This window comes from Orcinus orca, chromosome 5, assembly GCF_937001465.1.
Source record: "Orcinus orca chromosome 5, mOrcOrc1.1, whole genome shotgun sequence".
In the NCBI taxonomy this organism is placed as follows: Eukaryota; Metazoa; Chordata; class Mammalia; order Artiodactyla; family Delphinidae; genus Orcinus; species Orcinus orca.
The window spans coordinates 96,754,252-96,779,983 of NC_064563.1; the positions used below are offsets into that span (position 1 = coordinate 96,754,252).

The following is a 25,732-nucleotide window of genomic DNA, read 5'->3' on the forward strand; positions in this document are numbered from 1 at the left end:
TTACATATTCTAAAAAGGAAGATTTCTTTATTAAAGAAGTGTGGGAATTATAGTAGACTGGGGTGAGCATGGCCTTTAGAATCAGATCGGTTTGACACCTGACTTATCTTCTTAGAAGCTAAACGTACCTGGGAGTTATGGAATCTCTTTAAACCTTAATTTTCTGCTGTGAAACGGGGGATATTTAATACTATTTATAACCGTTCAGGATTAAAAAAGATAACGTATAGATGGCCCAAGCACACAGTGTGAGCTCAATAAATATTAATTACTTTCTCTGACGCACATAGCTGGCTCTACCTTACTTGGAGGGGGAAGCATTTCTAGGTTCATGCCTAGGTAACTCCAGATGGTACGCTGAACAGGCAAGGGTCCTCTTAAGTCAGTTCCCAGGACAGCCACGTGGGAGGCCCACAATAAGTGTGACTCTATGGCTGAAAAGGGAGATACACGCATTATAGAAATCACCCCTTGTGAAATCGGGGACTAGCTGAAGTGGCTTACCTGACATCATAGGAGGGCATGGACAATTTTATTTTGCTGAATTACTTCTCCAGGGAGATGGGGAGTCACAATGAGTTTTCCACTCTTTAATAAAGACAACTACTTTCTATGCATGAACATCCTAGTTTAGACAAGAGGCAGACAGCTGTGAGAGATATGTGAAGACATATTTCAGTTTTATTATCTTTTAGGCATAGACGGGTATGTTAATCCATTTCCACATACAAGTCCTGTAATCACAGATAGGGAGTGAACCTTGAACTGGCAAAACCTGTCTCCTGTTGCCAGAGAGTTAAGTTTGGAAAGACGAAACCTCAAAGGTTGAGGATTGTGCATTATATTCCTTCCAGGCCTTGCTGTGCTTATGGCTGCAGTTGCACACATAAGCTTTCCGTTTTATCCAGGCATTGATTCACTGGTAACAATGTTGTCTCTTTTTTCCCCAGGCAAACTTTCTGCTTTCAGTCCAAAGCTCAGAGTTTCCCATGTTCTGCTCTCTAGGTTCTGACAGCTGTTTTTGGACTTAGTTAACCATAGACGCCAAGAAATAATTGCAGTAAAAACCTCTCTTTCTATTGTTGCATTGCTTCTTTATGCAAATGTCTCTTAGGAATTAAACTTTGAACCTTTGATCTCTCACACCAAAGATAAAAAGAAAAAATATTTATATGGAAATAAGTTCATTTTAGTGTTCACGGTTTATTGTGGAAAGCAGGTGTTTAAAAATTTTAGAATTTTTTTAACAAAATTCTAAAGATAAAAGAAAAAAAATCACAGTATTTACAGAGATAACAGAATGGCGTAGCCATGCAAAACAATAACTTTGGTTTTTCCCCTTTCACTTTGGTTTAAATATTGACCAAGATTCAATTTTTTCCTGCCAAATAAAACTTCAATAAATCAAAGTTTAGAGGCAAAATAACATATTTTCTTTTTTCCCATAATATTTTATACAGCATCGAGTCTAATAGGATATTTTATGTATTTAATTCATACCAATACACTATAGGAAGCTTTTATTAAACTGAGTCACTATTGCTCAGACAGCAAATGGTTTACAAATGTACAACAACGTGTGTTTCTAAATAATGCAGAAGCGGCAAAGTATTTATTCCTAATCTTCATCTGACTTTAATCTTCAATTTATTTTTCATTGCCTTCCTAATTTTTTATTCCATCGATCTAAAAAACAAACACGAGTTTTCCTTTCCTCCCAAAGAACACAGTTCTATACCTGGAAATCTGATGTTCATTTTTCTTCAAGAAAGTTATGTAAATCCATGACAAAAATGGCCATGCCGTGTTCTCCCAGAAACCAGGCTTCTGCTTGAAAGAGCAAAGTTTAAAAGTCTAGTCCCAAGTAGCTATTGGCCCATATCCAGCCTACTTCAAAAAGTTTCCATTTACACTACCACCCTATAAATTTCCTCCAGCATAAAACATGTTTATAAAGTTACAAATTTGAATGTAATTAAAGGTATATAGACATTTTATTATTATACTTTTTGATGTACTGCTTGATAAATTATGTACCAGTTAAAAACACTAAATGATCTCAAGGTGCATTCAATATCTGTAGCGTAGTTAACAAAAACACACGAAAAAAATATATATTCTATATTCTGTGGAAAATAACACAGCTTTGATAATGATCACTGTTAAAAATCTCCAATTCTGACTGATATCTTTTTTTTTAAAGGAAATAGGTATAATTTTAAGGCAGTGGATAACCCAAAGGATTTAATTCCAATTTTCAATTACAGTGATTTACATAGTGACCTATGAAAATGGGAATGTTATCCATGATATTTTCAAACTGTCTCTCATTCATTGATTTGTTTTCTTATTTTGACAGAAAATAATTTACTAGCAGGTGTCTCTAAAGGTAAATGCTACCCAAATTCTACGTGATGTTTTTTTCAGAATAGGTAAAATTGTCAGTTTGGGAGCACCATTATTATGTGTGTGTCCATACATGCGTGTGATTTCCTTGAGAGTCAGCTGGTGGCATGTACACAGAAGTAGTTCATCTGGTGCTTATCAACTTCACTCTTTGCCTCCTCTTCCCTAGTGATAAAAATCAGTTTTTGATTAGGGCAACGTGTGTCCCTAATCTTCACAAGCTTCCACCTTTGGGATTTAGGTGCTTGTGAGAGAGTCTGGGGGCATTACTGATAGCAATCAGAATCAGAAATGTACCTGCTCAGATTATCCATATAAACAATTGAAATAAAAGCGTCACATTATACACCAGATTAACAGCAACTCCCAGAACAAAGCTTACAGTGTATAAAAATAGCTACGTAAAAAATTTACATAAAAGGCAAACCAAAAAGGAATTCTCAGTGCAGACATTTACAGAAAAGAAAATCAAACCAACACAACATATGACCTATTATCATGGCTGCCAAAACTTGTTGTTATTGTTTGTAATTTCATTTCATTGTTTTATTTGAGATAATTCTCTAAAATCCTGTGACAGCTTGGTAGAATGAACTGCTTAACACTTGAACCATGAATTGCTGTCAATGTCTTTGTATATGTCTTAAATACAATCCACGTTCATGCTTCAATTGGTCTATATAGTTTTCTTTTCTCTGAAATGATGAAAAAAACCACAATTCAGATAAGTTACCATAGCAATCACTTTTCACAATCAACATATGCTTTGTACTGAAAGTGATACTTCATAAGAGCTTTTTTTTTTTTTTTATAAGAGCTTTTTATAAAGCTCCACTGTCCCGGAACCTAACTGCAATCCCAGGTATTGCTGCAGCTCTTCAACTAATAATCTTTTTGAATTGTTGAAAGTATTTTTGTGAAAACTGCTTAATTCTTATGAAAATTATAAGGTTTTTCAGGAAAATATTTCGTTCTGTTTCTCTTCAGGTTAACAAACTCACTTATCCCTTCAAATCACACTCCATTTTGTGGGCTTTGTCCTCAAGCTCAATTTTCCTTTGAGAATTTACTCTATCTGATTTTGAAGAAAAAAGACGGCAAACTCTACATTTACAGAGGATTGAGGAACGAATCCTAGAGAAGCAGAAATAAGAATCAGGTGGGAATGCTGTGTACTTGGTCTCCAGTGGAAGGCAGGATAAGGGAAGGAATTCAGATCTCACTCCTTTCACCCAATCATTTTGAGATTCTGGTTTCCAGATTATAAAAATGTCTGATTTCAATCATTCTTATTTTTCTTTCCTGTGTGCATTCTTCTAATTGCAATTCTTTCCCTTGCTCCCTATCTCCTCTATGGGATTAATTTAGGTGACCTACTCGAATCATAACTTGCGGTTTATTTATAATGAACCAAAGTTTTACTATGGCTGTTGGGGATTTTTATATATTTGAGTAAACTATAGTAACACTATTCTCAAGGACACAAAAAATAATTTGTCCAAATGGCTTCTCTGTTTGACTGGCTCAAGAGAACATAAATAAAAATAAAAAGTTCAAATTGAAAGTGGCAATACCATGGAAACATAGCTCTTTTGGAGATTATCTTAAAAATCACACTCATATAGCTATTATATATTGATGTATGCAATATATATGCATGCATATATATTATATTGATATATACATAATACACACATACATATATATGCACATATAGATACATACACACATATATAATATATACACTATTTGGAAAAGTGTGTGTGTACACACACACAAATTTGTTAGTCTGTTCATTAGAATGATTTGAGAGATGGCTGTATAAATATGCTGACACTTTTAAGTACATTAAATCCTTGGATTAAAATTTTTATATTTTAAAATTATTCTCATAATTGCTTTTAAAAATAAAGTATGAGAATTTCTTCTCATCTAATCAAAATATCAATTTATAAAATTAAGATTTTTGCACTCAGCAAAATTTTTGGCATTAGAATAAAAAATGCTCATTGAATGTTAAAATCTCAAAATTGATTTCAATTATTCTGAGGATAATGATTTTTATTCAGAGGATGGGGAATCCATTAAGATTCCATACTTCTGAGAATACCTTTCTGAGTAACCAAAGTTTCCTTTTGAAAAACTCTCTTCCTGTTTGAAAGCTGTAATTATAAGGTATCTTAATGTCAAGGCTTTCCCTTTCATCTCTAGGATGTTTCATACTTTCCTGGGAATTATTTCTGTAAACCTCAAACAGCCTACCCACCTGGACAACAAGTGGAACAGTTTCTCTCTTAGGCTTCTGTTTTGTGATTGTTTTCTTCTAACTTTTTGTTTTCTTCCAGATTACCAAGATCCTTGTTTACATGTTTTGATGCAGTCCTATGAGAGAATTAAACATTATCACATTGACACACACATATTTAACCTTTCTTATTTTTAATTTTAGGGTTCACATTAATGTATCTTTGAAAAGCAAATGTTATACATCTAATACAGGTAAGCCCCTAGGACAAACAATTGCACATCTGTGAGCCTTGACTGGTAACAGAACACATTCCACTGAAATTACCTTGGTTGTAGGGTTGCATTAAATGTATGCTAAGAGAAAAAGAAGTCAGTTATTTTGAACACAGACTATACATACTTAGTTGCATCATGTTTTTGGCTGGGTTGATTTTCTTTCTACTTTCCGGGAAGTAATTATTATCATTTGATAGTCAAAATTTTCATTCTGGGAAAATACATCCTGCAAAAATTTTCTGAAGAAGTTTCATTAGGGGCTTTCAGTTTCTGCATTCCCTATTATGCATCCATGTTGAACCAATGTCCTGTATCCTAGCAGAAGATAAGGCAGCTCCAGTGTGGTGGTTCTCAAACTGTGGCCCCAGACCAGCAGTATCAGCACCCCCTGGGAACGTGACAGAAGCGAAAATTCTGAGGCCCCACCGTAGAAGCATGTAAAGGAAACTCTGGGGATGGGGCCTGCAATCTATGACAAACAAGACCTCCTAGTGGTCCGGCTGCATGTAGTTTGAGAACCACTGCCCTAGTGGCTTCCAGGGTTGCACAAGACTACTAGATTCTCTCTTTTAAGAGCTGAAATCAGGTTTTCTTAAACACACAGCTAAATTCCTTGGTTTTGTGACCACTTGAGAGAAATCATAACTGTATTTCCAAAAGTGTACTATTTCCTTACCTCCTTCCTCCCTCCCTCCCCTCTCTCTTCCTTCCTTCCATTCCTCCTTTATTCCCTAACTCTCTCCTTGTTATAAGCACATCAGGGGAATCACAGTGATATGGTACTTCAAATTATTACTGCTATATAATTCCTAGTAATACTTCTACTTTTATATAAAAATTATATAGTACCAGACGTGTCTCTTGGTTAAGGAAGCTAGGGTAGAAAACTCCATTTTTCCCTAAAAGTATTTCTATGCTTTAAATAGAACTCCTTAACTCATTTGCTAAGAATCACAACTTAATAGTGTGATAGTGTTAAGAGTGTCATAGTGTTAATAGTGTGTAACTGTGTATGATTTATGTCCAAGTGAGATAAAGACATATGGCTCATTCATACTGAGACATTCATTATATTTAGCCTAAATTTAATTTAATTTGTGATTTTAAAATTCTTAATTTAGCTTAAACTACAGCCTTCTAAATTGATTCATAAGCAGGAGAGCAACCTCAAACCCTGCCAACATGATTGAGTCCTATAATATGAGACAGTATATATATATATATGAATTTACATGTATAAAATAGAGGTATATATGCCATCTACATTATATATATCACATTTTATATATATATATATATATACATATATACATATATATATATATACACATATATACATACCACAGATCTTTTGAGGTCTAGTCTCTTTTGCTAATAAGTTACTTAACTAGTAATGAATAAAATCTTAGTAACCTCAATAATATCCACACAAGATAATGTACCTATCATAAGAGTACAGTTCAATGAATTTTCAAAAACTGGGTGCATGAATGTAACTAGTACCTAGTTCAAGAAATAAAATAGTTGCAGATGAAGAAATCCCCAATTATACTCCCTTCCAGTCACTTCTACTTCTCCAAAGGTTACTATAATCCTGATATCTCACAGAATGGTTTTACCTGGTTTTATAATTTGTTATAAATGGAATCATACCACATGTATTCATTTGTCTGCCTTTTATTTAAACTCAACTTTATGTTTGTGACATTCATATATAATGTTGCATGTAGTTGTAGGTTGTTTATTTTCATTGCTGTATAGCTTGTTATTGGGCTTATTTATCTATTTTACTGGTGACAGACATTCTTGCTCTTTATTCTTTCTGGGATTTCACTTATACATAAATTAGACCTTTTGTGTGTGTCCCACATGTCTCTCATTTTCTTGTGTATCTTATCTATTCTTTTTCCTCTCTGTGCTTCAACTTGGATGTTTTCTATTGATCTGTATTCCAGTTTACTTCTCTTATGTTCTGCTGTGGCCAGTCTGCTTTTAAATTTATCCACCAAAGACCTATTTTTTTTTTAAAAGGTCAAGTCTTTTATTTATATATTTATTTATGGCTGCATTGGGTCTTCGTTGCTGTGCACGGGCTTTCCCTAGCTGTGGCAAGCAGGGGCCACTCTTCGCTGCAGTGCACGGGCTCTAGGCATGTTGGCCCCAGCAGCTGTGGCACACGGGGGCTCAGTAGTTGTGGCTCGTGGGCTCTAGAACGCAGGCTCAGAAGCTGTGGCGCATGGGCCCAGTTGCTCCGTGGCATGTGGGATGCTCCCAGACCAGGGCTCCAACCTGGCTCCCCTGCATTGGCAGGCAGATTCCTAACCACTGTACCATGAGGGAAGTCCCCAAAGACCTATTTTTTAATATTATCTGAAGTCCCCCCAAACCTATTTTTTATTAGTATCTTTTTCAAGTCTAAAATGTCAATTTGATTTTTAAATATTTTAAAGTACATTTCTATTTTCTATTCCATTCATCTCCTTTGGCCATCTTTTCTTCCCCTTTCAATATCTTATTTATAGTTATTTTAATATCCTTGCCTGTTAACTACAATACCCAAATAATGCATAGATCTGCTTGTCTATTTTTCCTCTTGATTATTGATTATATTTTCTTGACTCTTTGCATATCTAGTCCTTTTTTTTTTGCATGACACCATATATAAAATAACAGAAGAGACTACATATGATGCTATTTTCCATCACATAATGTCCCCCCTTTACTGCAGATAGGTGAGGAGATAGGGTCTGAAGCTCAGTTGCAGTTTTAGTAAGACTCAGTCTACATCTGGTTTGTCCCTACTCCTAAGTCATGGACCTCTCAAGTTTCTGATTGAGACTCTGGCATGTTTTGCTTTCTTCAGATCTTAAACACAGAGAGATCCAGCTCTTCCATTCAGTGAGTCTCTACCCAGACCTCCAGCCATCTGTCCCATGACACTTCAAATGTGGCCAATCTCTTTAGTCTCCCTGAGTTGAGTGTAAGCTCCTTGATAATAAGGACCATGTTTTATTATATCTTACTTTATGGTAGGCGTCCAAAAGATATTTTTTTCCTGCATTGAACTAACTGACTTTATTACAGTTTATATCTAATCCCTTTTACTGCTCCTGATGATATTAGTGTTCAGCAATATGAAGTCAATACTGACCCAGCTGCTTTTTTACAGATAGGTAAAATAGAGAAAATACTACATTGAAATGACAGAACTTGAGTGACGTCTTACTCCAATGTTTTCAGGTAAAACTGAACAAAATTATATGCATAAACATGTACCTTGATTATTCTAATAGCACCTTGCTATATATTCTAATATATACTAATAACTATAATTTCTATAAATCAGTAAGATATTGTGGCAATCAAGGAAAACTACATGACTCTCAAAACCTTTTTCTTTTATTCTCCTTGCATCCTCTCACCTCCCTGACTTTTCCTTCATTCCTTTTCTCTCTACTTTTCTTTTCACTCCCTCTCTTTCTCTTTTATTCTTTCAAACTCACTTCATTAAATAATATTCTTTCCTCCAAAGTAAAAATTCCAACTTGCAGGGAGCCAGTAGAGAGAGAGACAGATAAAAGAGTCAATGTTGTATAAGTATAAAAATAAAATAAAATAAAATAAATTTAGCAATGTAATAAATCAATTTTGCAATTGTGTTTTTTTTCAACCTACTTTGACCAGTATGGGAAGAAGGAAGTTATAATAAGTTTGAGGACATAATATTTTCACAACTTAAAAATAAATCATGGACCAGTCCCTCTCATCAGGAAACTTGCACAAGCCTCTTAGATAGCCTCATCCACCAGAGGGCAGACAGCAGAAGCAAGAACTACAATCCTGCAGCCTGTGGAACAAAAATGACATTCTCAGAAAGACAGACAAGATGAAAAGGCAGAGAGCTATTTACCAGATGAAGGAACAAGATAAAACCCCAGAAAAACAACTAAATGAAGTGGAGATAGGCAACCTTCCAGAAAAAGAATTCAGAATAATGATAGTGAAGATGATCCAGGACCTTGGAAAAAGAATGGAGGCAAAGATCAGGAAGATGCAAGAAATGCTTAACGAAGACCTAGAAGAATGAAAGAACAAACAAACAGAGATGAACAATACAATAAATGAAATGAAAACTACAGTAGAAGGACTCAATAGCAGAATAACTGAGGCAGAAGAACAGATAAGTGACCTGGAAGACAGAATGGTAGAATTCACTGCTGTGGAACAGAATAAAGAAAACAGAATGAAAAGAAATAAAGACAGCCTAAGTGACCTCTGACACAACATTAAACGCAACAACATTCGCATTATAGGGGTCCCAGAAGGAGAAGAGAGAGAGAAAGGACCCGAGAAAATATTTGAAGAGATTATAGTTGAAAACTTCCCTAACATGGGAAAGGAAATAGCAACCCAAGTCCAGGAAGCACAGAGAGTCCCATACAGGATAAACCCAAGGAGAAACACACCAAGACACACAGTAATCAAATTGGCAGAAATTAAAGACAAAAAAAATTCTTGAAAGCAGCAAGGGAAAAACAACAAATAACATACAAGGGAACTCCCATAAGGTTAACAGCTGATTTCTCAGCAGAAACTCTACAAGCCAGAAGGGAGTGGCATGATATACTTAAAGTGATGAAAGGGAAGAACCTACAACCATGATTACTCTACCCGGCAAGGATCTCATTCAGATTCGATGGAGAAACCAAAAGCTTTACAGACAAGCAAAAGCTAAGAGAATTCAGTACCACCAAAACAGCTCTATAACAAATGCTAAAGGAACTTCTCTAAGTGGGAAACACTAGAGAAGAAAAGAACCAACAAAAATAAACCCAAAACAATTAAGAAAATGGTCATAGGAACATACATATCGATAATTACCTTAAACGTGAATGGATTAAATGCTCCAAGCAAAAGACACAGGCTTGCTGCATGGATACAAAAACAAGACCCATATATATGCTGTCTACAAGAGACCCACTTCAGACCTAGGGACACATACAGACTGAAAGTGAGGGGATGGAAAAAGATATTCCATGCAAATGGAAATCAAAAGAAAGCCGGAGTAGCAATACTCATATCAGATAAAATAGACTTTAAAATAAAGAATGTTACAAGAGACAAGGAAGGACACTACATAATGATCAAGGGATCAATCCAACAAAAAGATATAACAATTATAAATATATATGCACCCAACATAGGAGCACGTCAATACATAAGGCAACTGCTAAGAGCTATAAAAGAGGAAATTGACAGTAACACAATAATAGTGGGGGACTTTAACACCTCACTTACACCAATGAACAGATCATCCAAAATGAAAATAAATAAGGAAACAGAAGGTTTAAGTGACACAATAGACCAGATAGATTTAATTGATATTTATAGGACATTCCATCCAAAAACAGCAGATTACATTTCCTTCTCAAGTGCGCACAGAACATTCTCCAGGATAGATCACATCTTGGGTCACAAATCAAGCCTCAGTAAATTTAAGAAAATTAAAATCATATCAAGCATATTTTCTGACCACAATGCTATGAGATTAGAAATGAATTATAGAGAAAACAACATAAAAACACAAACACATGGAGGCTAAACAATACATTACTAAATAACAAAGAGATGACTGAAGAAATCAAAGAGGAACTCAAAATATACCTAGAGACAAAAGACAATGAAAACACAATGATCCAAATCCTATGGAATGCAGCAAAAGCAGTTCTAAGAGGAAGGTTATAGCTATAAAAGCGTACCTCAAGAAACAAGAAAAATCTCAAATAAAATATCTAATCTTACACCTAAAGGAAGTAGAGAAAGAAGAACAAACAAAACCCAAAGTTAGCAGAAGGAAAGAAATCATAAAGATCAGAGCAGAAATAAATGAAATAGAAACAAAGAAAGCAATAGGAAAGATCAATAAAACTAAAAGCTGCTTCTTTGAGAGGATAAACAAAAGTGATTAACCATTAGCCAGATGCATCAAGAAAAAGACGGAGAGAACTTAAATCAATAAAATTAGAAATGAAAAAGGAGAAATTACAACAGACACTGCAGAAATACAAAGCATCCAAAGAGACTACTACAAGTAACTCTATGCCAATAAAATGGACAACCTGGAAGAAATGGACAAATTCTTAGAAAGGTGTAACCTTCCAGACTGAACCAGGAGGAAATAGAAAATATGAACAGACCAATCAAAAGTAATGAAATTGACACTGTGATTAAAAATCTTCCAACAAAGAGAAGTCCAGGACCAGATGGCTTCACAGGTAGATTCTATCAAACATTTAGTGAAGAGCTAACACCCATTGTTCTCAAACTCTTCCAAAAAATTGCAGAGGAAGGAAAATTCTCAAACTCATTCTATGAGGCCACCATCACCCTGATACCAAAACCAGACTAAGGTACTACAAAAAAAGAAAATTACAGACCAATATCACTGATGAATATAGATGGAAAAATTCTCAACAAAATACTAGCAAACAGAATCCAACAACACATTAAAAGGATCAAACACCATGATCAAGTGGGATTTATCCCAGGGATGCAAGGATTCTTCAATATATGCAAATCAATCAATGTGATACACCATATTTACAGACTGAAAAATAAAAACCATATGATCACCTAAATAGATGCAGGAAAAGCTTTTGACAAAATTCAACACCCATTTGTGATAAACAGTCTCCAGAAAGTGGGCATAGAGGGAACCTACCTCAACATAATAAAGGCCTTATATGACAAACCCACAGCAAGCATCATACTCAGTGGTGAAAAACTGAAAGCATTTCCTCTAAGATCAGGAACAAGACAAGGATGTCCACTCTCACCACTATTATTCAACATAGTTTTGGAAGTCCTAGCCACGGCAATCAGAGAAGAAAAAGAAATAAAATGAATAGAAATTGGAAAAGAAGAAGTAAAACTGTCACTGTTCACAGATGACATGATAATATACACAGAGAATCCTAAAGATGCCACCAGAAAACTACTAGAGCCAATCAATGAAATTGGTAAAGTTGCAGGATACAAAATTAATGCAAAGAAATCTCTTGCATTCCTATACACTAATGATGAAAAATCTGAAAGAGAAATTAAGGAAAAACTCCCATTTACCACTGCAACTAAAAGAATAAAATATCTAGGAATAAACCTACCCAGGGAGACAAAGACCTGTATGCAGAAAACTATAGGACACTGATGAAAGAAATTAAAGATGATACCAACAGATGGAGAGATATACCATATTCTTGGATTGGAAGAATCAATATTGTGAAAGTGACTATACTACCCAAAGCAATCTACAGATTCAATGCAATCCCTATCAAATTACCAATGGCATTTTTTTATGGAACTAGAACAAATAATCTTAAAATTTGTATGGAAACACAAAAGACCCTGAATAGCCAAAGCAGTCTTGAGCGAAAAAAATGGAGCTGGAGAAATCAGACTCCCTGACTTCAGACTATACTACAAAGCTACAGTAATCAAGACAATATGGTACTGGCACAAAAACAGAAACATAGATCAATGGAACAAGATAGGAAGCCCACAGATAAACCCACACACCTATGGCCAACTAATCTATGACAACGGAGGCAAGGATATACAATGGAGAAAAGACAGTCTCTTCAATAAGTGGTGCTGGGAAAACTGGACAGTTACATGTAAGAGAATGAAATTAGAACACTCCCTAACACCGTACATAAAAAGAAACTCAAAATGGATTAGAGACCTAAATGTAAGACCAGACACTATAAAACTCTTAGAGGAAAACATAGGAAGAACACTCTTTGACATAAATCATGGCAAGATCTTTTTTGATCCACCTCCTAATGTAATGGAAATAAAAACAAAAATAAACAAATCGACGTAATGAATCTTCAAAGCTTTTGCACAGCAAAGGAAACCATAAACAAGAAGAAAAGACAACCCTCAGAATGGGAGAAAATATTTGCAAATGAATCATCGGACAAAGGATTAATCTCCAAAATATATATATAGCTCATGCAACTCAATATTAAAAAAACAAACAACCCAATCCAAAAATGGGCAGAAGACCTAAATAGATATTTTTCCAAAGAAGACATACAGATGGCCTAGAAGCACATGAAAAGCTGCTCAATGTCACTAATTATTAGAGAATTGCAAATCAAAACTACAATGAGGTATCACCTCACACCAGTTAGAATGGACATCATCAGAAAATCTACAAACAACAAATGCTGGAGAGGGTGTGGAGAAAAGGGAACCCTCTTGCACTGTTGGTGGGAATGTAAATTGATACAGTCACTAAGGAGAACAGTATGGAGGTTCCTTAATAAACTAGAAATAGAATCACCATATGACCCAGTAATGCCACTACTGGGCATATACCCAGAGAAAACCATAATTCAAAAAGACACATGCACCCCAAATATTCATTGCAGCAGTATTTACAGTAGCCAGGTCATGGAAGCAACCTAAATGCCCACCTACAGACGAATGGATAAAGAAGATGTGGTACATATATACAATGGAATATTACTCAGCCATAAAAGGAATGAAATTGGGTCATTTGTTGAGACGTGGATGGATCTAGAGACTGTCATACAGAGTGAAGTAAGTCAGAAAGAGAAAAACAAATATCGTATATTAACGCATATATGTGGAACCTAGAGAAATGGTACAGATGAACCAGTTTGCAGGGCAGAAATTGAGACACAGATGTAGAGAACAAACCTATGGACACCAAGGGGGGAAAGTGGCATGGGGGTGGGGGTGGGGGTGTGATGAATTGGGTGATTGGGATTGTCATGTATACACTGATGTGTATAAAATTGATGACTAATAAGAACCTGCTGTATAAAAATAAATAAAACAAAATTCAAAAATTATAAGCAAACAAACAAATAAATAAAATAAAATAAAGCATGGACTATAAGAAGCTCTTGTAATAGTAATGATTAAAAAAGCAACCCACTTCTATTTTGTCAATTCTTACATTTATAACATTATAAACTCTCAGGAAAATACAGAATAAGCTATATGGCTATACTTGAGCGTAACAAGAAGAAATTAGAAACTGAAGGAAAGTTGACCCCTATACTGGGTGAGCTCTACTTTTGCATAAGTTTTCCTCTGAGGGCATCTCCCATTTGCAGAGGCATAGGCTAACTAGAACTAAACCTTGAAATCAAGGGTAATAAAATCTCAAAAAAGGAGAGAGCCAAAGAGTGGTGAGGAGCCCAGATTTGTGTGTAAACTACACAAATGATCTCTAAACTGCATGTGTGGAAGAAATTTCATGTAGCCCAGAAGAAAGCAACACCTGGAAAGCTTAAAAACCTGACATAGATTTTAGCTGTTACCCATACAGAGGAGACAGAGTTTGTAGTTGAACCTCACCAAGCCAGGAGTTATTGGCAATCATGTCAATCTTTCTATTGAAATCCCAGAAAAACTTAGTAAAGACTATGTGTCAAGATTCAGCATTCACCCTGAGACAGATGTGAAATATAAAATGTAACAGTAACTGTGACATGATCAAGGAAATCAGCCAGTAATCTAATTCTCTGCCAGAAAAAACAATCCATATCCTTTAGCCTATACAGTAGAACCTAGGATCTCTACAACATATCACCAAACAAAGAATAGTTATGAATAAGAAGTTACCACACATAAAAATGAAGAGTAAAATAATGTAACACAAAGCCCAGAGAATATCCTTGGATAATAGAGACTGGAAATAACAGTTAAGAACTTTAAATCAGTATTACATAACATGTCCAATGACTTAAAGAAAAGTGTGGTAACAATGAGAGAACAGATAGAAATCTCAGTACTGAAAATGTAAACGAAAGTAATTCTACAACTTAAAACCACAATATTGAAAATTAACAATTCACTAAATTATCTTATCACCAGATTGGAGGTGCAGAATAAAGACTCAGTGAACGTAAGGACAAAAAATATAAATTATATATTCTAAAAAATTGAGAGAAAAATAATAGAAATAAAAGAAGCAAATCCTCAGTGACCTGTGGGACAATAGTGAGCAATCTAACAAATGTGTAATTGGAGTCCCAGTAGGAGAAGCAAAAGAGAATTGCGGCATAAAATATATTTGAAGAAACAATGAAAAATATTCCTAGATTTGTTGACGTCCATTAACTTGCATCCAAAATGGTCAGCAGCTCCCAAGGAGGAATGATAAAAAGAAAAACACATCTAATTACATCATACTGAAAGTAACTGAAAGCAAATATAAAGACAATGATTTGAAAGTAGCTGTAGAAAATTTGTTCAGGGGAACAATGACATGAAAAGCAGCTGATGTCTCATCAAGAAAACAATGCATAACAAAGTTAATTCAACATCTTTAAAATGCTGGAAAAAAACCCTCAAACTAGAATTTTATATCTAGTAAAAATATATTTTAATCAAAAGCAAAATAAAGACATGTTAAATTGAATAAAAGAAAACTGGGAAAAATTATCACTAGCAGACCTGTGCTAAAAGAAGTATTAAAGAAAGTTCTTTGGTTGAAGGAAAATGATACTAGATGGAAACTCAGATATATAAGAAAGAATGAATATAGATTGTATATGTGCTAAAATATAAAATACTATTAAAATTTTTTTACAAAGACAACCAACTATTTAATGCTATATATATAGCATTATATATGACCTTTGAAAAATTGTATTTTCATTTAACCTCTTCCATCTTTTTTGCTCTTGTTGTCATATCCATTACAACTGCATACATTATAAACCTCACACTACAATTATATGGAGGAGGATAAATGAAGTTATAATGTTTTGGGGTTTTAGACTATTACATAAGTTGACTGTTATAAACTGAGTTCTTATTGAAATTCCTAGAGCAACCACAATAAAAGAATACAAAGACATATAGTTAAAAGGCCAGTAGATAAATTAAAATGTAATACTAAAACTTATTGGAGTGTCTCAAAAGAAGGCAGGAAAAGAGAAACAGAGGACAACTAGAAAACAAATAGGGAGCTGGTGGTCTTAAATGTAAATATATCAATAATTAAGTAAAATGTGACTTGGCTAAATCCTCCAATTATAAAGTAAAAATTGTCAGACTATAATAAACAATGAAGACTCAACTACATGCTGTATACAAGGGGTTAAGATTTTTTCTGAAAGGTCCGGATAATAAATATCTTAGTCTTGCAGGCCACATGGATTTGTTTCAACTCTTCTGGCTTTGCAGCATAAAACAACACAGGTAACATGTAAAGAAATGGGCACGGCTGTGCTACCATAAAACTTTATTTATGAAATTAAGCAGCAGCCTGGGAGTCATAGTTTGATCAGTCTCTCTGTACATGAGATGCACTTTAAATATAAAGAGATAACTGAAAATAAAAGGGTAGAAAAAGATACACATGTACACTGTAAGCATATGAAAACAGTATGGCTATATTAATATCTGGCAATGTAAAATTCAACACAAGGAGTATTACAACCATAATGAGAGACATTTAATAATTATAACAGGTTCAATACATAAGCAGGTCACAACAATTGTTAGTGTATGTTCCTAATGAAAGCCTAAAGCAAAAAGTGACAGAACTAAAGGGAGAAATAGCCAAATATACAATATTAGAGAATTTAACAGATCTTTCTCAGTAGCTGATAGGGTAAATGGACTAAAATTCAGTAAGCATGATCATAATGAAATAACTAGTACTGGGCTAGCTCTAGTACTGGAAATGTATGCTTGTAACTTTCTTATCAATGCATTATATGTGAAGTGATTTCATATAATTTGAAAAAAATCTATAAGAATAAGAGGATTGAAACAAACTATTATCTACTTTAACATAATATACTATAGAACACTCTACCCATCAGCCACCATACAAGTATTTTCAAGTGTGGAGTAGCATCCACCTGGAAATACTGCATGCCTGCATGCTAGGCCAAAAAAAAACAAAAACAAAAACAAGAAAAACCTCAATGCATTCAAAAGACTAAAAGCATACAGACTAGGCTGTCTGAACAAAATGGAATTAGATGAGAAATGTTTTGAAGTTAATAGAGTTCTAGTTACATGGCTCCAAAGTAGAAACCACAAGAGGAATATAAAAATATTTTGAACTGAGTAAATATGAAAATATAACATACTGAAATTTGTGGAATGCAGCTAACCCATTGCTGAGAGGGAGATTAAAATTTTAAAAGCTTAAGTTATAAAAAAAGAAATGCTAACATCAGTGATCTAAATTTTTCATTTACTTCATGAAATTAGAGAAAGAAAAGCAAGTCAAACTCTAAATAACTAGAAGAAAGAAAATAGTAATGACAAGAGCAAAAAACAATTTAAATTGAAAATAAGCAATAAAAACAAAGCAAAAAGTTAGTTATTTGAAATCATCAAGAAAATTGAAAGTTCCCTAAAAAGACGATACATGATATATGATATATGATATAAAGGAACAAAACATAAATTAAGAAAATTACAGAACAATATTCCTCATGAATGTAGACAAAAAAATCCTTAATGAAACATTGGCAAATAGTATCCATCAATATATATATAAATTATGATACATCATAATAGAGTGGGATTTTTTCCAGGAATGCAAGATTGGCTTAACATTCAATCATCAATCAATGTAACTTACCATTGTATCAGAATAAAAAATATGAGAAAACAATATGATTATTTTTAGAAATAATGTAGATATAGATAGAATATAATATAGATGTAGATATAGAAATGGCATTTGAGAAAATTCAACAATGATTTGCGATAGAAACTCTTAGTAATCTAAGAATATTAAAAAATTTCTTCAACCTGTTAAAGGACATTGTGTTGGAAGGAATTTGGCCTTGCCCAAAGAGAGGTCTGGCCTTTGTGCTCAGTTCCTGGGAGATAATCTCTAAATAGTTAGAATTTTCTGAGTGATAGGAGTGGCTTTCTTATTTGTGGGGGGCTTCTTGGATCACACCTGATAGTTTATGCTGAGGAGATGTCTCAGGGCAGGGCCATCAACACCCAATCATCTTGGGGTGGAGACTGGCCACACCTGAAAGAACAATCATACAGTTTAGGATGGGAGCTTTGGGCCATTTGATATCAGCCTGACATCTGGGGAAGGGAGAGGCTGGAGATTGATTTCAACCACATGGATAATTAATCAATCAATCATGCCCATGTAATGAAGTCTCAACAAAAACTTTGGACACTGAAGTTCAGGTGAACTTCTCAGATCAGCAATACTCCATGCTTTTGCCACTCATTGAGGCCAGTAGAGTAACAGGTCCCTGAGGACAAAGGAAACTTCACATTTAGAATCCTCCCAGACTCTGCCCTGCACTTCTCTTCTCTTAGTCAATTTTAATGTATCCTTTACTTGTAATGAATATAACCATGAGTTCAGTGAGTATTCTAGCAAATTATCAAACCTGAGGGTGGTTTTGCAAAACCCCAAGCTTGAGTTGATAGCAGAAATGAGGGTAGTCTTATGTGAACTCTTCTAACTAAGTATTTGGACCCTAATTCCTTGCAGCTGGAGTCAGAAGTCTTGGGCAGACATGGCAGTCTGGAGGACACTACCCTTAACTAACTCTGAGTAGGCAAATATGAAAAACGTACAGCTAATATCATACATAATGGCAAATACTGAACAATTCAATCTCTAAGATTGAGAATATGTAAAGATGTCTGCTCTCCACATTTCTATTCAACATTGTATTGAAAGTCTCTATGAGGGCAAAAAAATAAATAAATAAAAAGCATATGAAATGGAAGAAAAGAAGTAACATTATTTCTATTTGCAGATAAAATGATTGTTTACATAGAAATCTTAAGGAATTCACAGAACAACTAACAGAACAAGTGAATTTAGGAAGATGGTTGTATGCATTTCAACAGCAAAAATTAATTATATTTCTATATTCTAATATTAAAATGGAAAATAAAACTCACAGAATAATTGCATTTATAATAGCTGCAAAGTACATAAAACATAAGAATGAACTTTATAAGACATATCAAATGTCTACATTAAAATTTATAAAATATTGCTAAGAAAAAAAGGAAAATATTTAAGTAAATGGAGAGATATAGGATAGTCATGGTTTGGAAGACTAAATATTTTTAAGATGTTAAGTATACCCAAACTTATCTAGAAATTCAAAGCAACCATAGTCTCACGAAGCTTTAAAAATTGGGGTGGGGGGGAGGTAGAAAGTAACAAGTTGCTCAAGTTTATATGGAAACACAAAGATATAAAATTACTAACACAAGCAGAACATCAAAGTTGAAGGACTATTATGATGATGAGGATGAAGATGAGGATGACAAATGTGCCAAGGCCAAAAGGAAGTTTTTTTAACCAATGGTGCTAGAATGACTTGATATGTATATGCTATATATATATATATATATATATATATATATATATAGCATAAAACAAGCAAATAAACTAACTTTATCTTGCACCACACACAAAATAGCAGATATATACTCAAATGTAAAACTATAAAATTTCTAGAAAAAGACACAGAAAAATATCTTTTCCACTTTGGAATAAGCAAAGATTTTGTAGAGTGGACACGGAAAGCAGTAAATATAATAGGAAAAAACTGATAAGTTGTTATTCATCAAAATTAAAAACTGCTCATCAAAAGACAGCATTAAGAAAAGAATAATCAAGCCACAGACTTCGACAACATATTTACAATATATAACAAAGGTTTTTGATATAGAATATGTAAAGAACCCTTACAGAGCAATTACATAAGACAAATAACAATAAAATCATAGGCAAAAGATTTGAATAGTCGCTGTACAAAAGAAGCTCACCAATAAGTACATGGAGCTTAAAATCATTAGGTCTCAGGGAAATGCAAGTTAAACCCAAAATTAGATATCATTTCACACCTCCTAGAATGGCTAAAATTAAACAGAACAACACCACCAAATTTATGCAAAGATGTAAAAGAACTGACACTTTATGTATTGCTGGTGGGGCTGCAAATAGGACAACTACTTTGAGAAAGCTGTTTGGCAATTTCTCATGAACAAGTATCTACCCTACAGCCTAGCAGTTCCATTTCTAGGTATTTGCCCAAGAGAATGAAAACATATGCCCACGAAAAATGCTTATATAGAAAGTTGGTTTTAGCCATATTATTCATGACAGCCCATACTGGCTTGAAACTATCCAAGTGTCCATAGATAAGAGAATGGATTAAAATAATGTGATATATTCTAACAACGGACCACTACTCAGCAATTCTAAACAATTAAATCATTAATACATGTATTGATATCTCAGAAACACTGTGTTAAAGGAAAGAAGCCAGATACGAGTACATTCTGTATAGTTCCATTTATGTTAGGTTCCAGATTAAGAAAACGTAATCTCTGGTGATAACAATCAGCATAGTGGTTGCCTAAGGGAAAAAGGATGGCAGGGCTGGACAGGAAGGAATTCCAAGGGAACTTTCTGAGGTGATGGGATGCTCTATATCATGACTGGAATAATGGTTACAAAGGTGTATAAATTTATCAAAACAGATTTAATTGCATATTTAATGTAAGCGAGTTTTACCTTAATATAACAACATTATACAGCGAAAAGCTAAAACATGATCCTTATGGCCAGGGATTGAAAGAACCAGGCAAAAAGTACAATGAGAATCTGGATACCTTTTCCATTTCCAATACTATTTACTTTCTAGGTGGATTTAGTATTTGTCTAGGGATGAAAAGTGGTTTCTGTGATTTTACCAAATTCTGTCAAATAAAAGAAGGAGGTACTCAGAGGAAAGGAGTGATTAGAATTCCCTCGAAGGAATTCTGTGGTATTCAGGGCAAATCATAATATCTTTCAGCATACCTTTCAGGTAAAATCAGGCTAAGAATCACTGCTCTCAGTCTGGCATTACAAAAAAGCGTTTGTTAAGAGCAACATGAAACATATTTGTAGAATAAGAGCTGAGTAACTTCAAACTGATATTTTTCTTATTTTAAAGTTACAAAACAAAAGTAAAAACAATCTCCCTTCTTTTCTTAATTTCACCCTCCAAAATCATAACTGCTAACACTCTTATAATGCCTTAATGTGCCAGGCACTGTTCTAAGTGCTGCATAGGTATTAAATTATTTTAGCCTTAGGATATCTCTGTTTTACATTGAGACTAATAAACTTGCTTGTGGTCATAGAGCTAGCAAGTAGCAAAACCAGGATTCAAGATCCAGCAGTCTGGCTTCCCAGCCCTGTGCCAGGTTATACAAATAAGCTAAGTGTTAACCACTGTGAAATGTACTAAATAGAAATAAAAATAGTGTTGCTGCTGGGGGAAGGGGTATTCACTGACTCTACGTATATAAGATTTACTTGGAATTTTTAATGAATTTCTCCATTTTTGTTACTGAGAGTCCACTCTCTCTTGCAGGGAAAAGCCTCTAAAAATTATTCTGATTACTTTTGGGCTCAGTTTTGAGATTGATATGGTAAAAATAATATAATTTTATGGAAGTGTCCTTTTTAATTTGGGGAAATTTCAGAGATTTGAAAGCAGGTTAGATTTCCATCTACTACTGGAAGAGAACAAAAATTTATTTAAACCATTCCCTTTAGCAATATTTTCAGTCAACATTTTTTTTTCAGTCAACTGATTTGAGGGATGAGGTTAAGGCATTAATAACGAGCACTTGGGTTAAAATAAAAATTGTTACAATTATTTGTCTTAAATGTTCTCAATCAGTCAGCTTTTTTTTTATAACTTTAAATGAGATAAAATTTAAATAATAGAATCACAATAAATTAATATTGGAAGACTCTCTAACTAGTGAGGCAGAGAGAAGAGTCTTGACCTTGGGGTCAGTGAGTCTGGGTTCTCATCCTCATGTGTCAAGACTTAGCTGCAAGTCCCTGGACAAGTCCCTCCTCTTAAGATGCTTGCCCTTCTGTAAATAGGGGACAATAGGATCTACTCACAGGGCTGGTGTGAGGATAAATGTATAGTGTATGTGAAAGACCCCAGCAGGTGACAGGGACTCACAAAACTGATGGTGAGTAATGGACAGCTGCCCAGGCCACATAGCTACTGAGTGGCCAAAGGGAGTTCAGTCCTCGCTCTCAACTCCCCTTCTGTGTTATTTCTGTAAGTGCAGGGCTATTAAAGGTTCAAGTTGCTTTTAAATAACTTTTTAGAAGATTCTTAAACATTTTTGTGAGATTTTCCCCAGTACCATAAACTTGTTTCTAGATCTCCTTGAAAGGAAGTAGGGAACTAATCTAGTGGTGTCTTCTAAGTGTACCTTTATTTATTTATTTAATTTTTTCGGTACGCGGGCCTCTCACTGTTGTGGTCTCTCCCGTTGTGGAGCACAGGCTCCTGACGCGCAGGCTCAGCGGCCATGGCTCACGGGCCCAGCCGCTCCGCGGCATGTGGGATCTTCCCGGACCAGGGCACGAACCCGTGCCCCCTGCATCGGCAGGCGGACTCTCAACCACTGCGCCACCAGGGAAGCCCAGTGTGCCTTTATTTTAATGCTTCAGAGTTGCTAAGAGACTGGATGGAGGTGTTATTAATGCTACAGTAGAGATCATATTGCAGTATATAAATGTATCAAATCAACATGTGGTACACCTTAGATTTATACATTGTTATACGTCAATTATATCTCAGCTAACAAATAGGTTAGAGGGGGATGAAGGAGATAGGAAAAGTGAAGGTGGATAGGAGTTGCACACATAACCAGTACATCACAATCCTGGAATGCAGTGTCATTTGAAAAGATACATAAAGTGTTATAACAGAAATGTATATTTGGAAAATAAAAACAATACCCCTGTAAAATAATTCACACATGAAAGAGTTCATAAGACTTTAGGTTTCCCAAGTGTAGGCATATGTATAACAAATTTGAAAACTCAGAGGCAACATGAGGAACTATTATCACTTCCTCATTTAGAGGGGCATTTTCTGTGATTTCTCATTTATAGCATGCCTGAGACACAGCACAGAAGGGCACCAGGACTATGGGTATTTAAGACTGGGACCCTGGCAGTGTGGAATTGCCACTTTCAGCAAACCAGCCATTGATACCTGTGCAGGTAATTAGGGTCATACCCATGAGAATAGTTATTTTTCTTTCTTCCCTGGTCACAGCTCTCAGCAAAGTAAGTTTCCTCCTGGGCCAAGCTTAATAAAGAGCTAGAGGAGGAGAGGAGGGCTCTAACCACTGCATCTTAGAAAGACAGTTGTCAGCAATTTCTGGGTTTGAAGAAGGAAACAAAGAAGAATAAATAGTTGGACTTATTACAAGTTTCAATTTGATATCCTTAGCATTTCTAAGACTCTCCAAAGAAACTCTCCATTAAAATAGATTTCCTAATGTCTTCAGTGAAAAATAGAAAATGGCTTTCACTTGGGCAATAGTAAATATGGGAACCACCATTATGTAAAGTATCAGTAGATCAAAATAAATGTAACAGTACTGAATATGCATGAAAGCAGGATGCCACTGGCATGTATTCAGCATCATCGTTCAAAGTGTTTCCTTTAGGTGGGTAATGTGCTAACACAGCCTAGGCAGAGGCAGATGCTTGAGGAACAGGATTTCCCTTCACCTTTGAAACAATAATTAAACCAAACACATGAAATTAAAAAAAATAAAGTGAAATGCTAGAAGAGATAAAAATTGAAAACATTATGTTTTGATGCTATCTCTTTCCTCTGGAAATGTTTCAGTTCACGTGTAGTAGGAGAGGGCAGGGCCATGAATGGTTCTGCCCTCTGGGTGGCCAATGACCTTGTGATTGACTAAAGGGGGACTCCAGCATTTCCACATTATCTTATTTCCCCTCTAGTCTCCCCTGTTGTTTATGCTTTGATAGAATAATGGGGCATTTTCTTTTCTTCCTTCTTTTGGCTGCCTGCCAAGCTATGGGTAGGGAAGGAAAAAGAAACGAAAATTTGGATTAGCTTGACGTCTAATACAAGGTGAGAGGCCACATCAGCCCTGCACTTGAGAGCACACCCTTCCACCCCTAGCACTATATTAAATGCTAGCAGGCAATCAAAGTCAGAGATGAAGTTTCAATTCCAAAGAAGTCCTGGTGAGGCAGCAAAATATATTTGAAAGTTTATATGGGATATGGAATAAGATATTGCATGTGTTATCTTAGGCAGATTACACTCACTGAGCTTTAGATACTATGAAATATGGTTACCTTATTAAATTTACCTCATTAAAATTTGAGGATTTGAGTAAAAGTACAAAAAGAGAAGAAGATGCTTACATAGTAATAAATGAGGAAAGTCACTCAAAATGTGCTACAAATGGTCCTTCAGCACTATATTTTCAACTTATTCAGCAGGGAGTCTGAATAAGTTCCCTCATGGGAACATATATTTGATTTTAGACAGAGTATTGATTGGAAATAGAATTCAGTTAAAATCAACTTTCTTGCAAGATCCTGTTCCATATATTAAGAGATACTAATAAGCGTTTTAGAAAGCCTTAATTTAACAGTATTTCTTGAAGTTTGGGGGTTATAGGCAGTCTTCTTTAATCTTTTGCCAATTTAGAACTGTCTTTTTTTTTTTTTCCTAAGACAGTAGAATAGTAAAGCATTATAAAAGGCAAAACTGACAAAAGATATTTGTGATTTTTAGACTTCCGTATTGCCTACATATTGTACAAAAACTTCATGAAAATAGTCATGAGTTCCACAGTTGCAAAAGATAAATCTCTTGGTAAACTTCCAGTATTCACACAATGTGTATTTTGAGATTACAAATGTCTGGTTAATGCTTACTTCCAGTTTAGTGATAAGAAGGATGGTGGTGGTCAAGGGTCTCTTAAATGCAACCAACCTGGAAATTATGGTTTTAATACCGTTCTGAATAAGTTTGTGGCTACATCATGCTACCTTACATTTTTCCTTTATCTTTGACTCTTAATTTTTCATTAATTCTTGTAATATAAGATATGCAGGAGAGAATTTCAAACTCAAATAGTAACATTCAACTTCCTGCAGATATAAAAACAATGTTCAGAGAACAGGATGGAGAGAAAGGGAGTAAATAATTTAAAAAGTCATTGAATTATCTCTAGGTCTTTAATGTTTCCTATCTGTTAAACAACTAGATATGAACTGGGTTTAGTCAATTAATACCTTTTGCCTGGAACTGTCAGTTAATACCCTACATACACAGGAAATGATTGGAGTCATCCATTCTCACTATCAAAATATCTCAAATTAAAAAAAAAAAATTCCAGTGAGAAGTTATATGAATCAAAACAGCTGAGGAATCATGAGCCCTTATTCTGCAATGAATATACCATATCACAGTGTCAAGCACAACTGCTAAGCATATCCTTTCCATATTTAAAATAGATATAAAAATATGTATCTCATATTAATGGAATGGGGAGTGCATGTTATTTGAGTAGCCACTAGGTATGTTAACAAATGTATTCTTAAATTCTACTTGGGTATAAAAGATTGTTTCCCTCATTTCTCTCTCCACTGGCTTTTTAAATTGCCAATGCAAAGAACTAATATAATTGTGGCTCAAAGTTGTTTGCAATAATGGGTGACTCACTAAGATTGTTGATGGTATTATTTTGCAGGATGGTAGACACAAGGGTATATTTCTTTAGGTATCTGCGGAAAAAGTATGGACCATATCTTTATTAAAAATCTCTCATATCCACGTGAAATGGTGATGAATTAAGCTAAGACAGAAATGAAACTCTCATATTGATTTGTAAAGGTGAAGTTATCTAGAAGAAAAAAAAGAGAGTATAGTAG

At 34.7% G+C, this 25,732-nt stretch overlaps 1 protein-coding gene across 3 annotated transcripts in view; it reads right to left on the minus strand.

Moving 5' to 3' along the window:
• Positions 1–659: 659 nt before the first annotated feature.
• The window catches only part of ALCAM (activated leukocyte cell adhesion molecule), a 201,776-nt gene continuing 176,703 nt past the window's right edge, over positions 660–25,732 (minus strand). For all 3 annotated transcript variants that reach the window (XM_004272085.3, XM_049710642.1, XM_004272086.3), the window contains 2 exons: positions 4,673–4,788; positions 660–3,101 (listed from right to left, as the gene is read on the minus strand). In XM_004272085.3, coding sequence (XP_004272133.2) covers positions 4,701–4,788 — 88 coding nt within the window. In that variant the 3' untranslated portion in view covers positions 660–3,101; positions 4,673–4,700. The remainder of the gene's footprint in view (positions 3,102–4,672; positions 4,789–25,732) is intronic.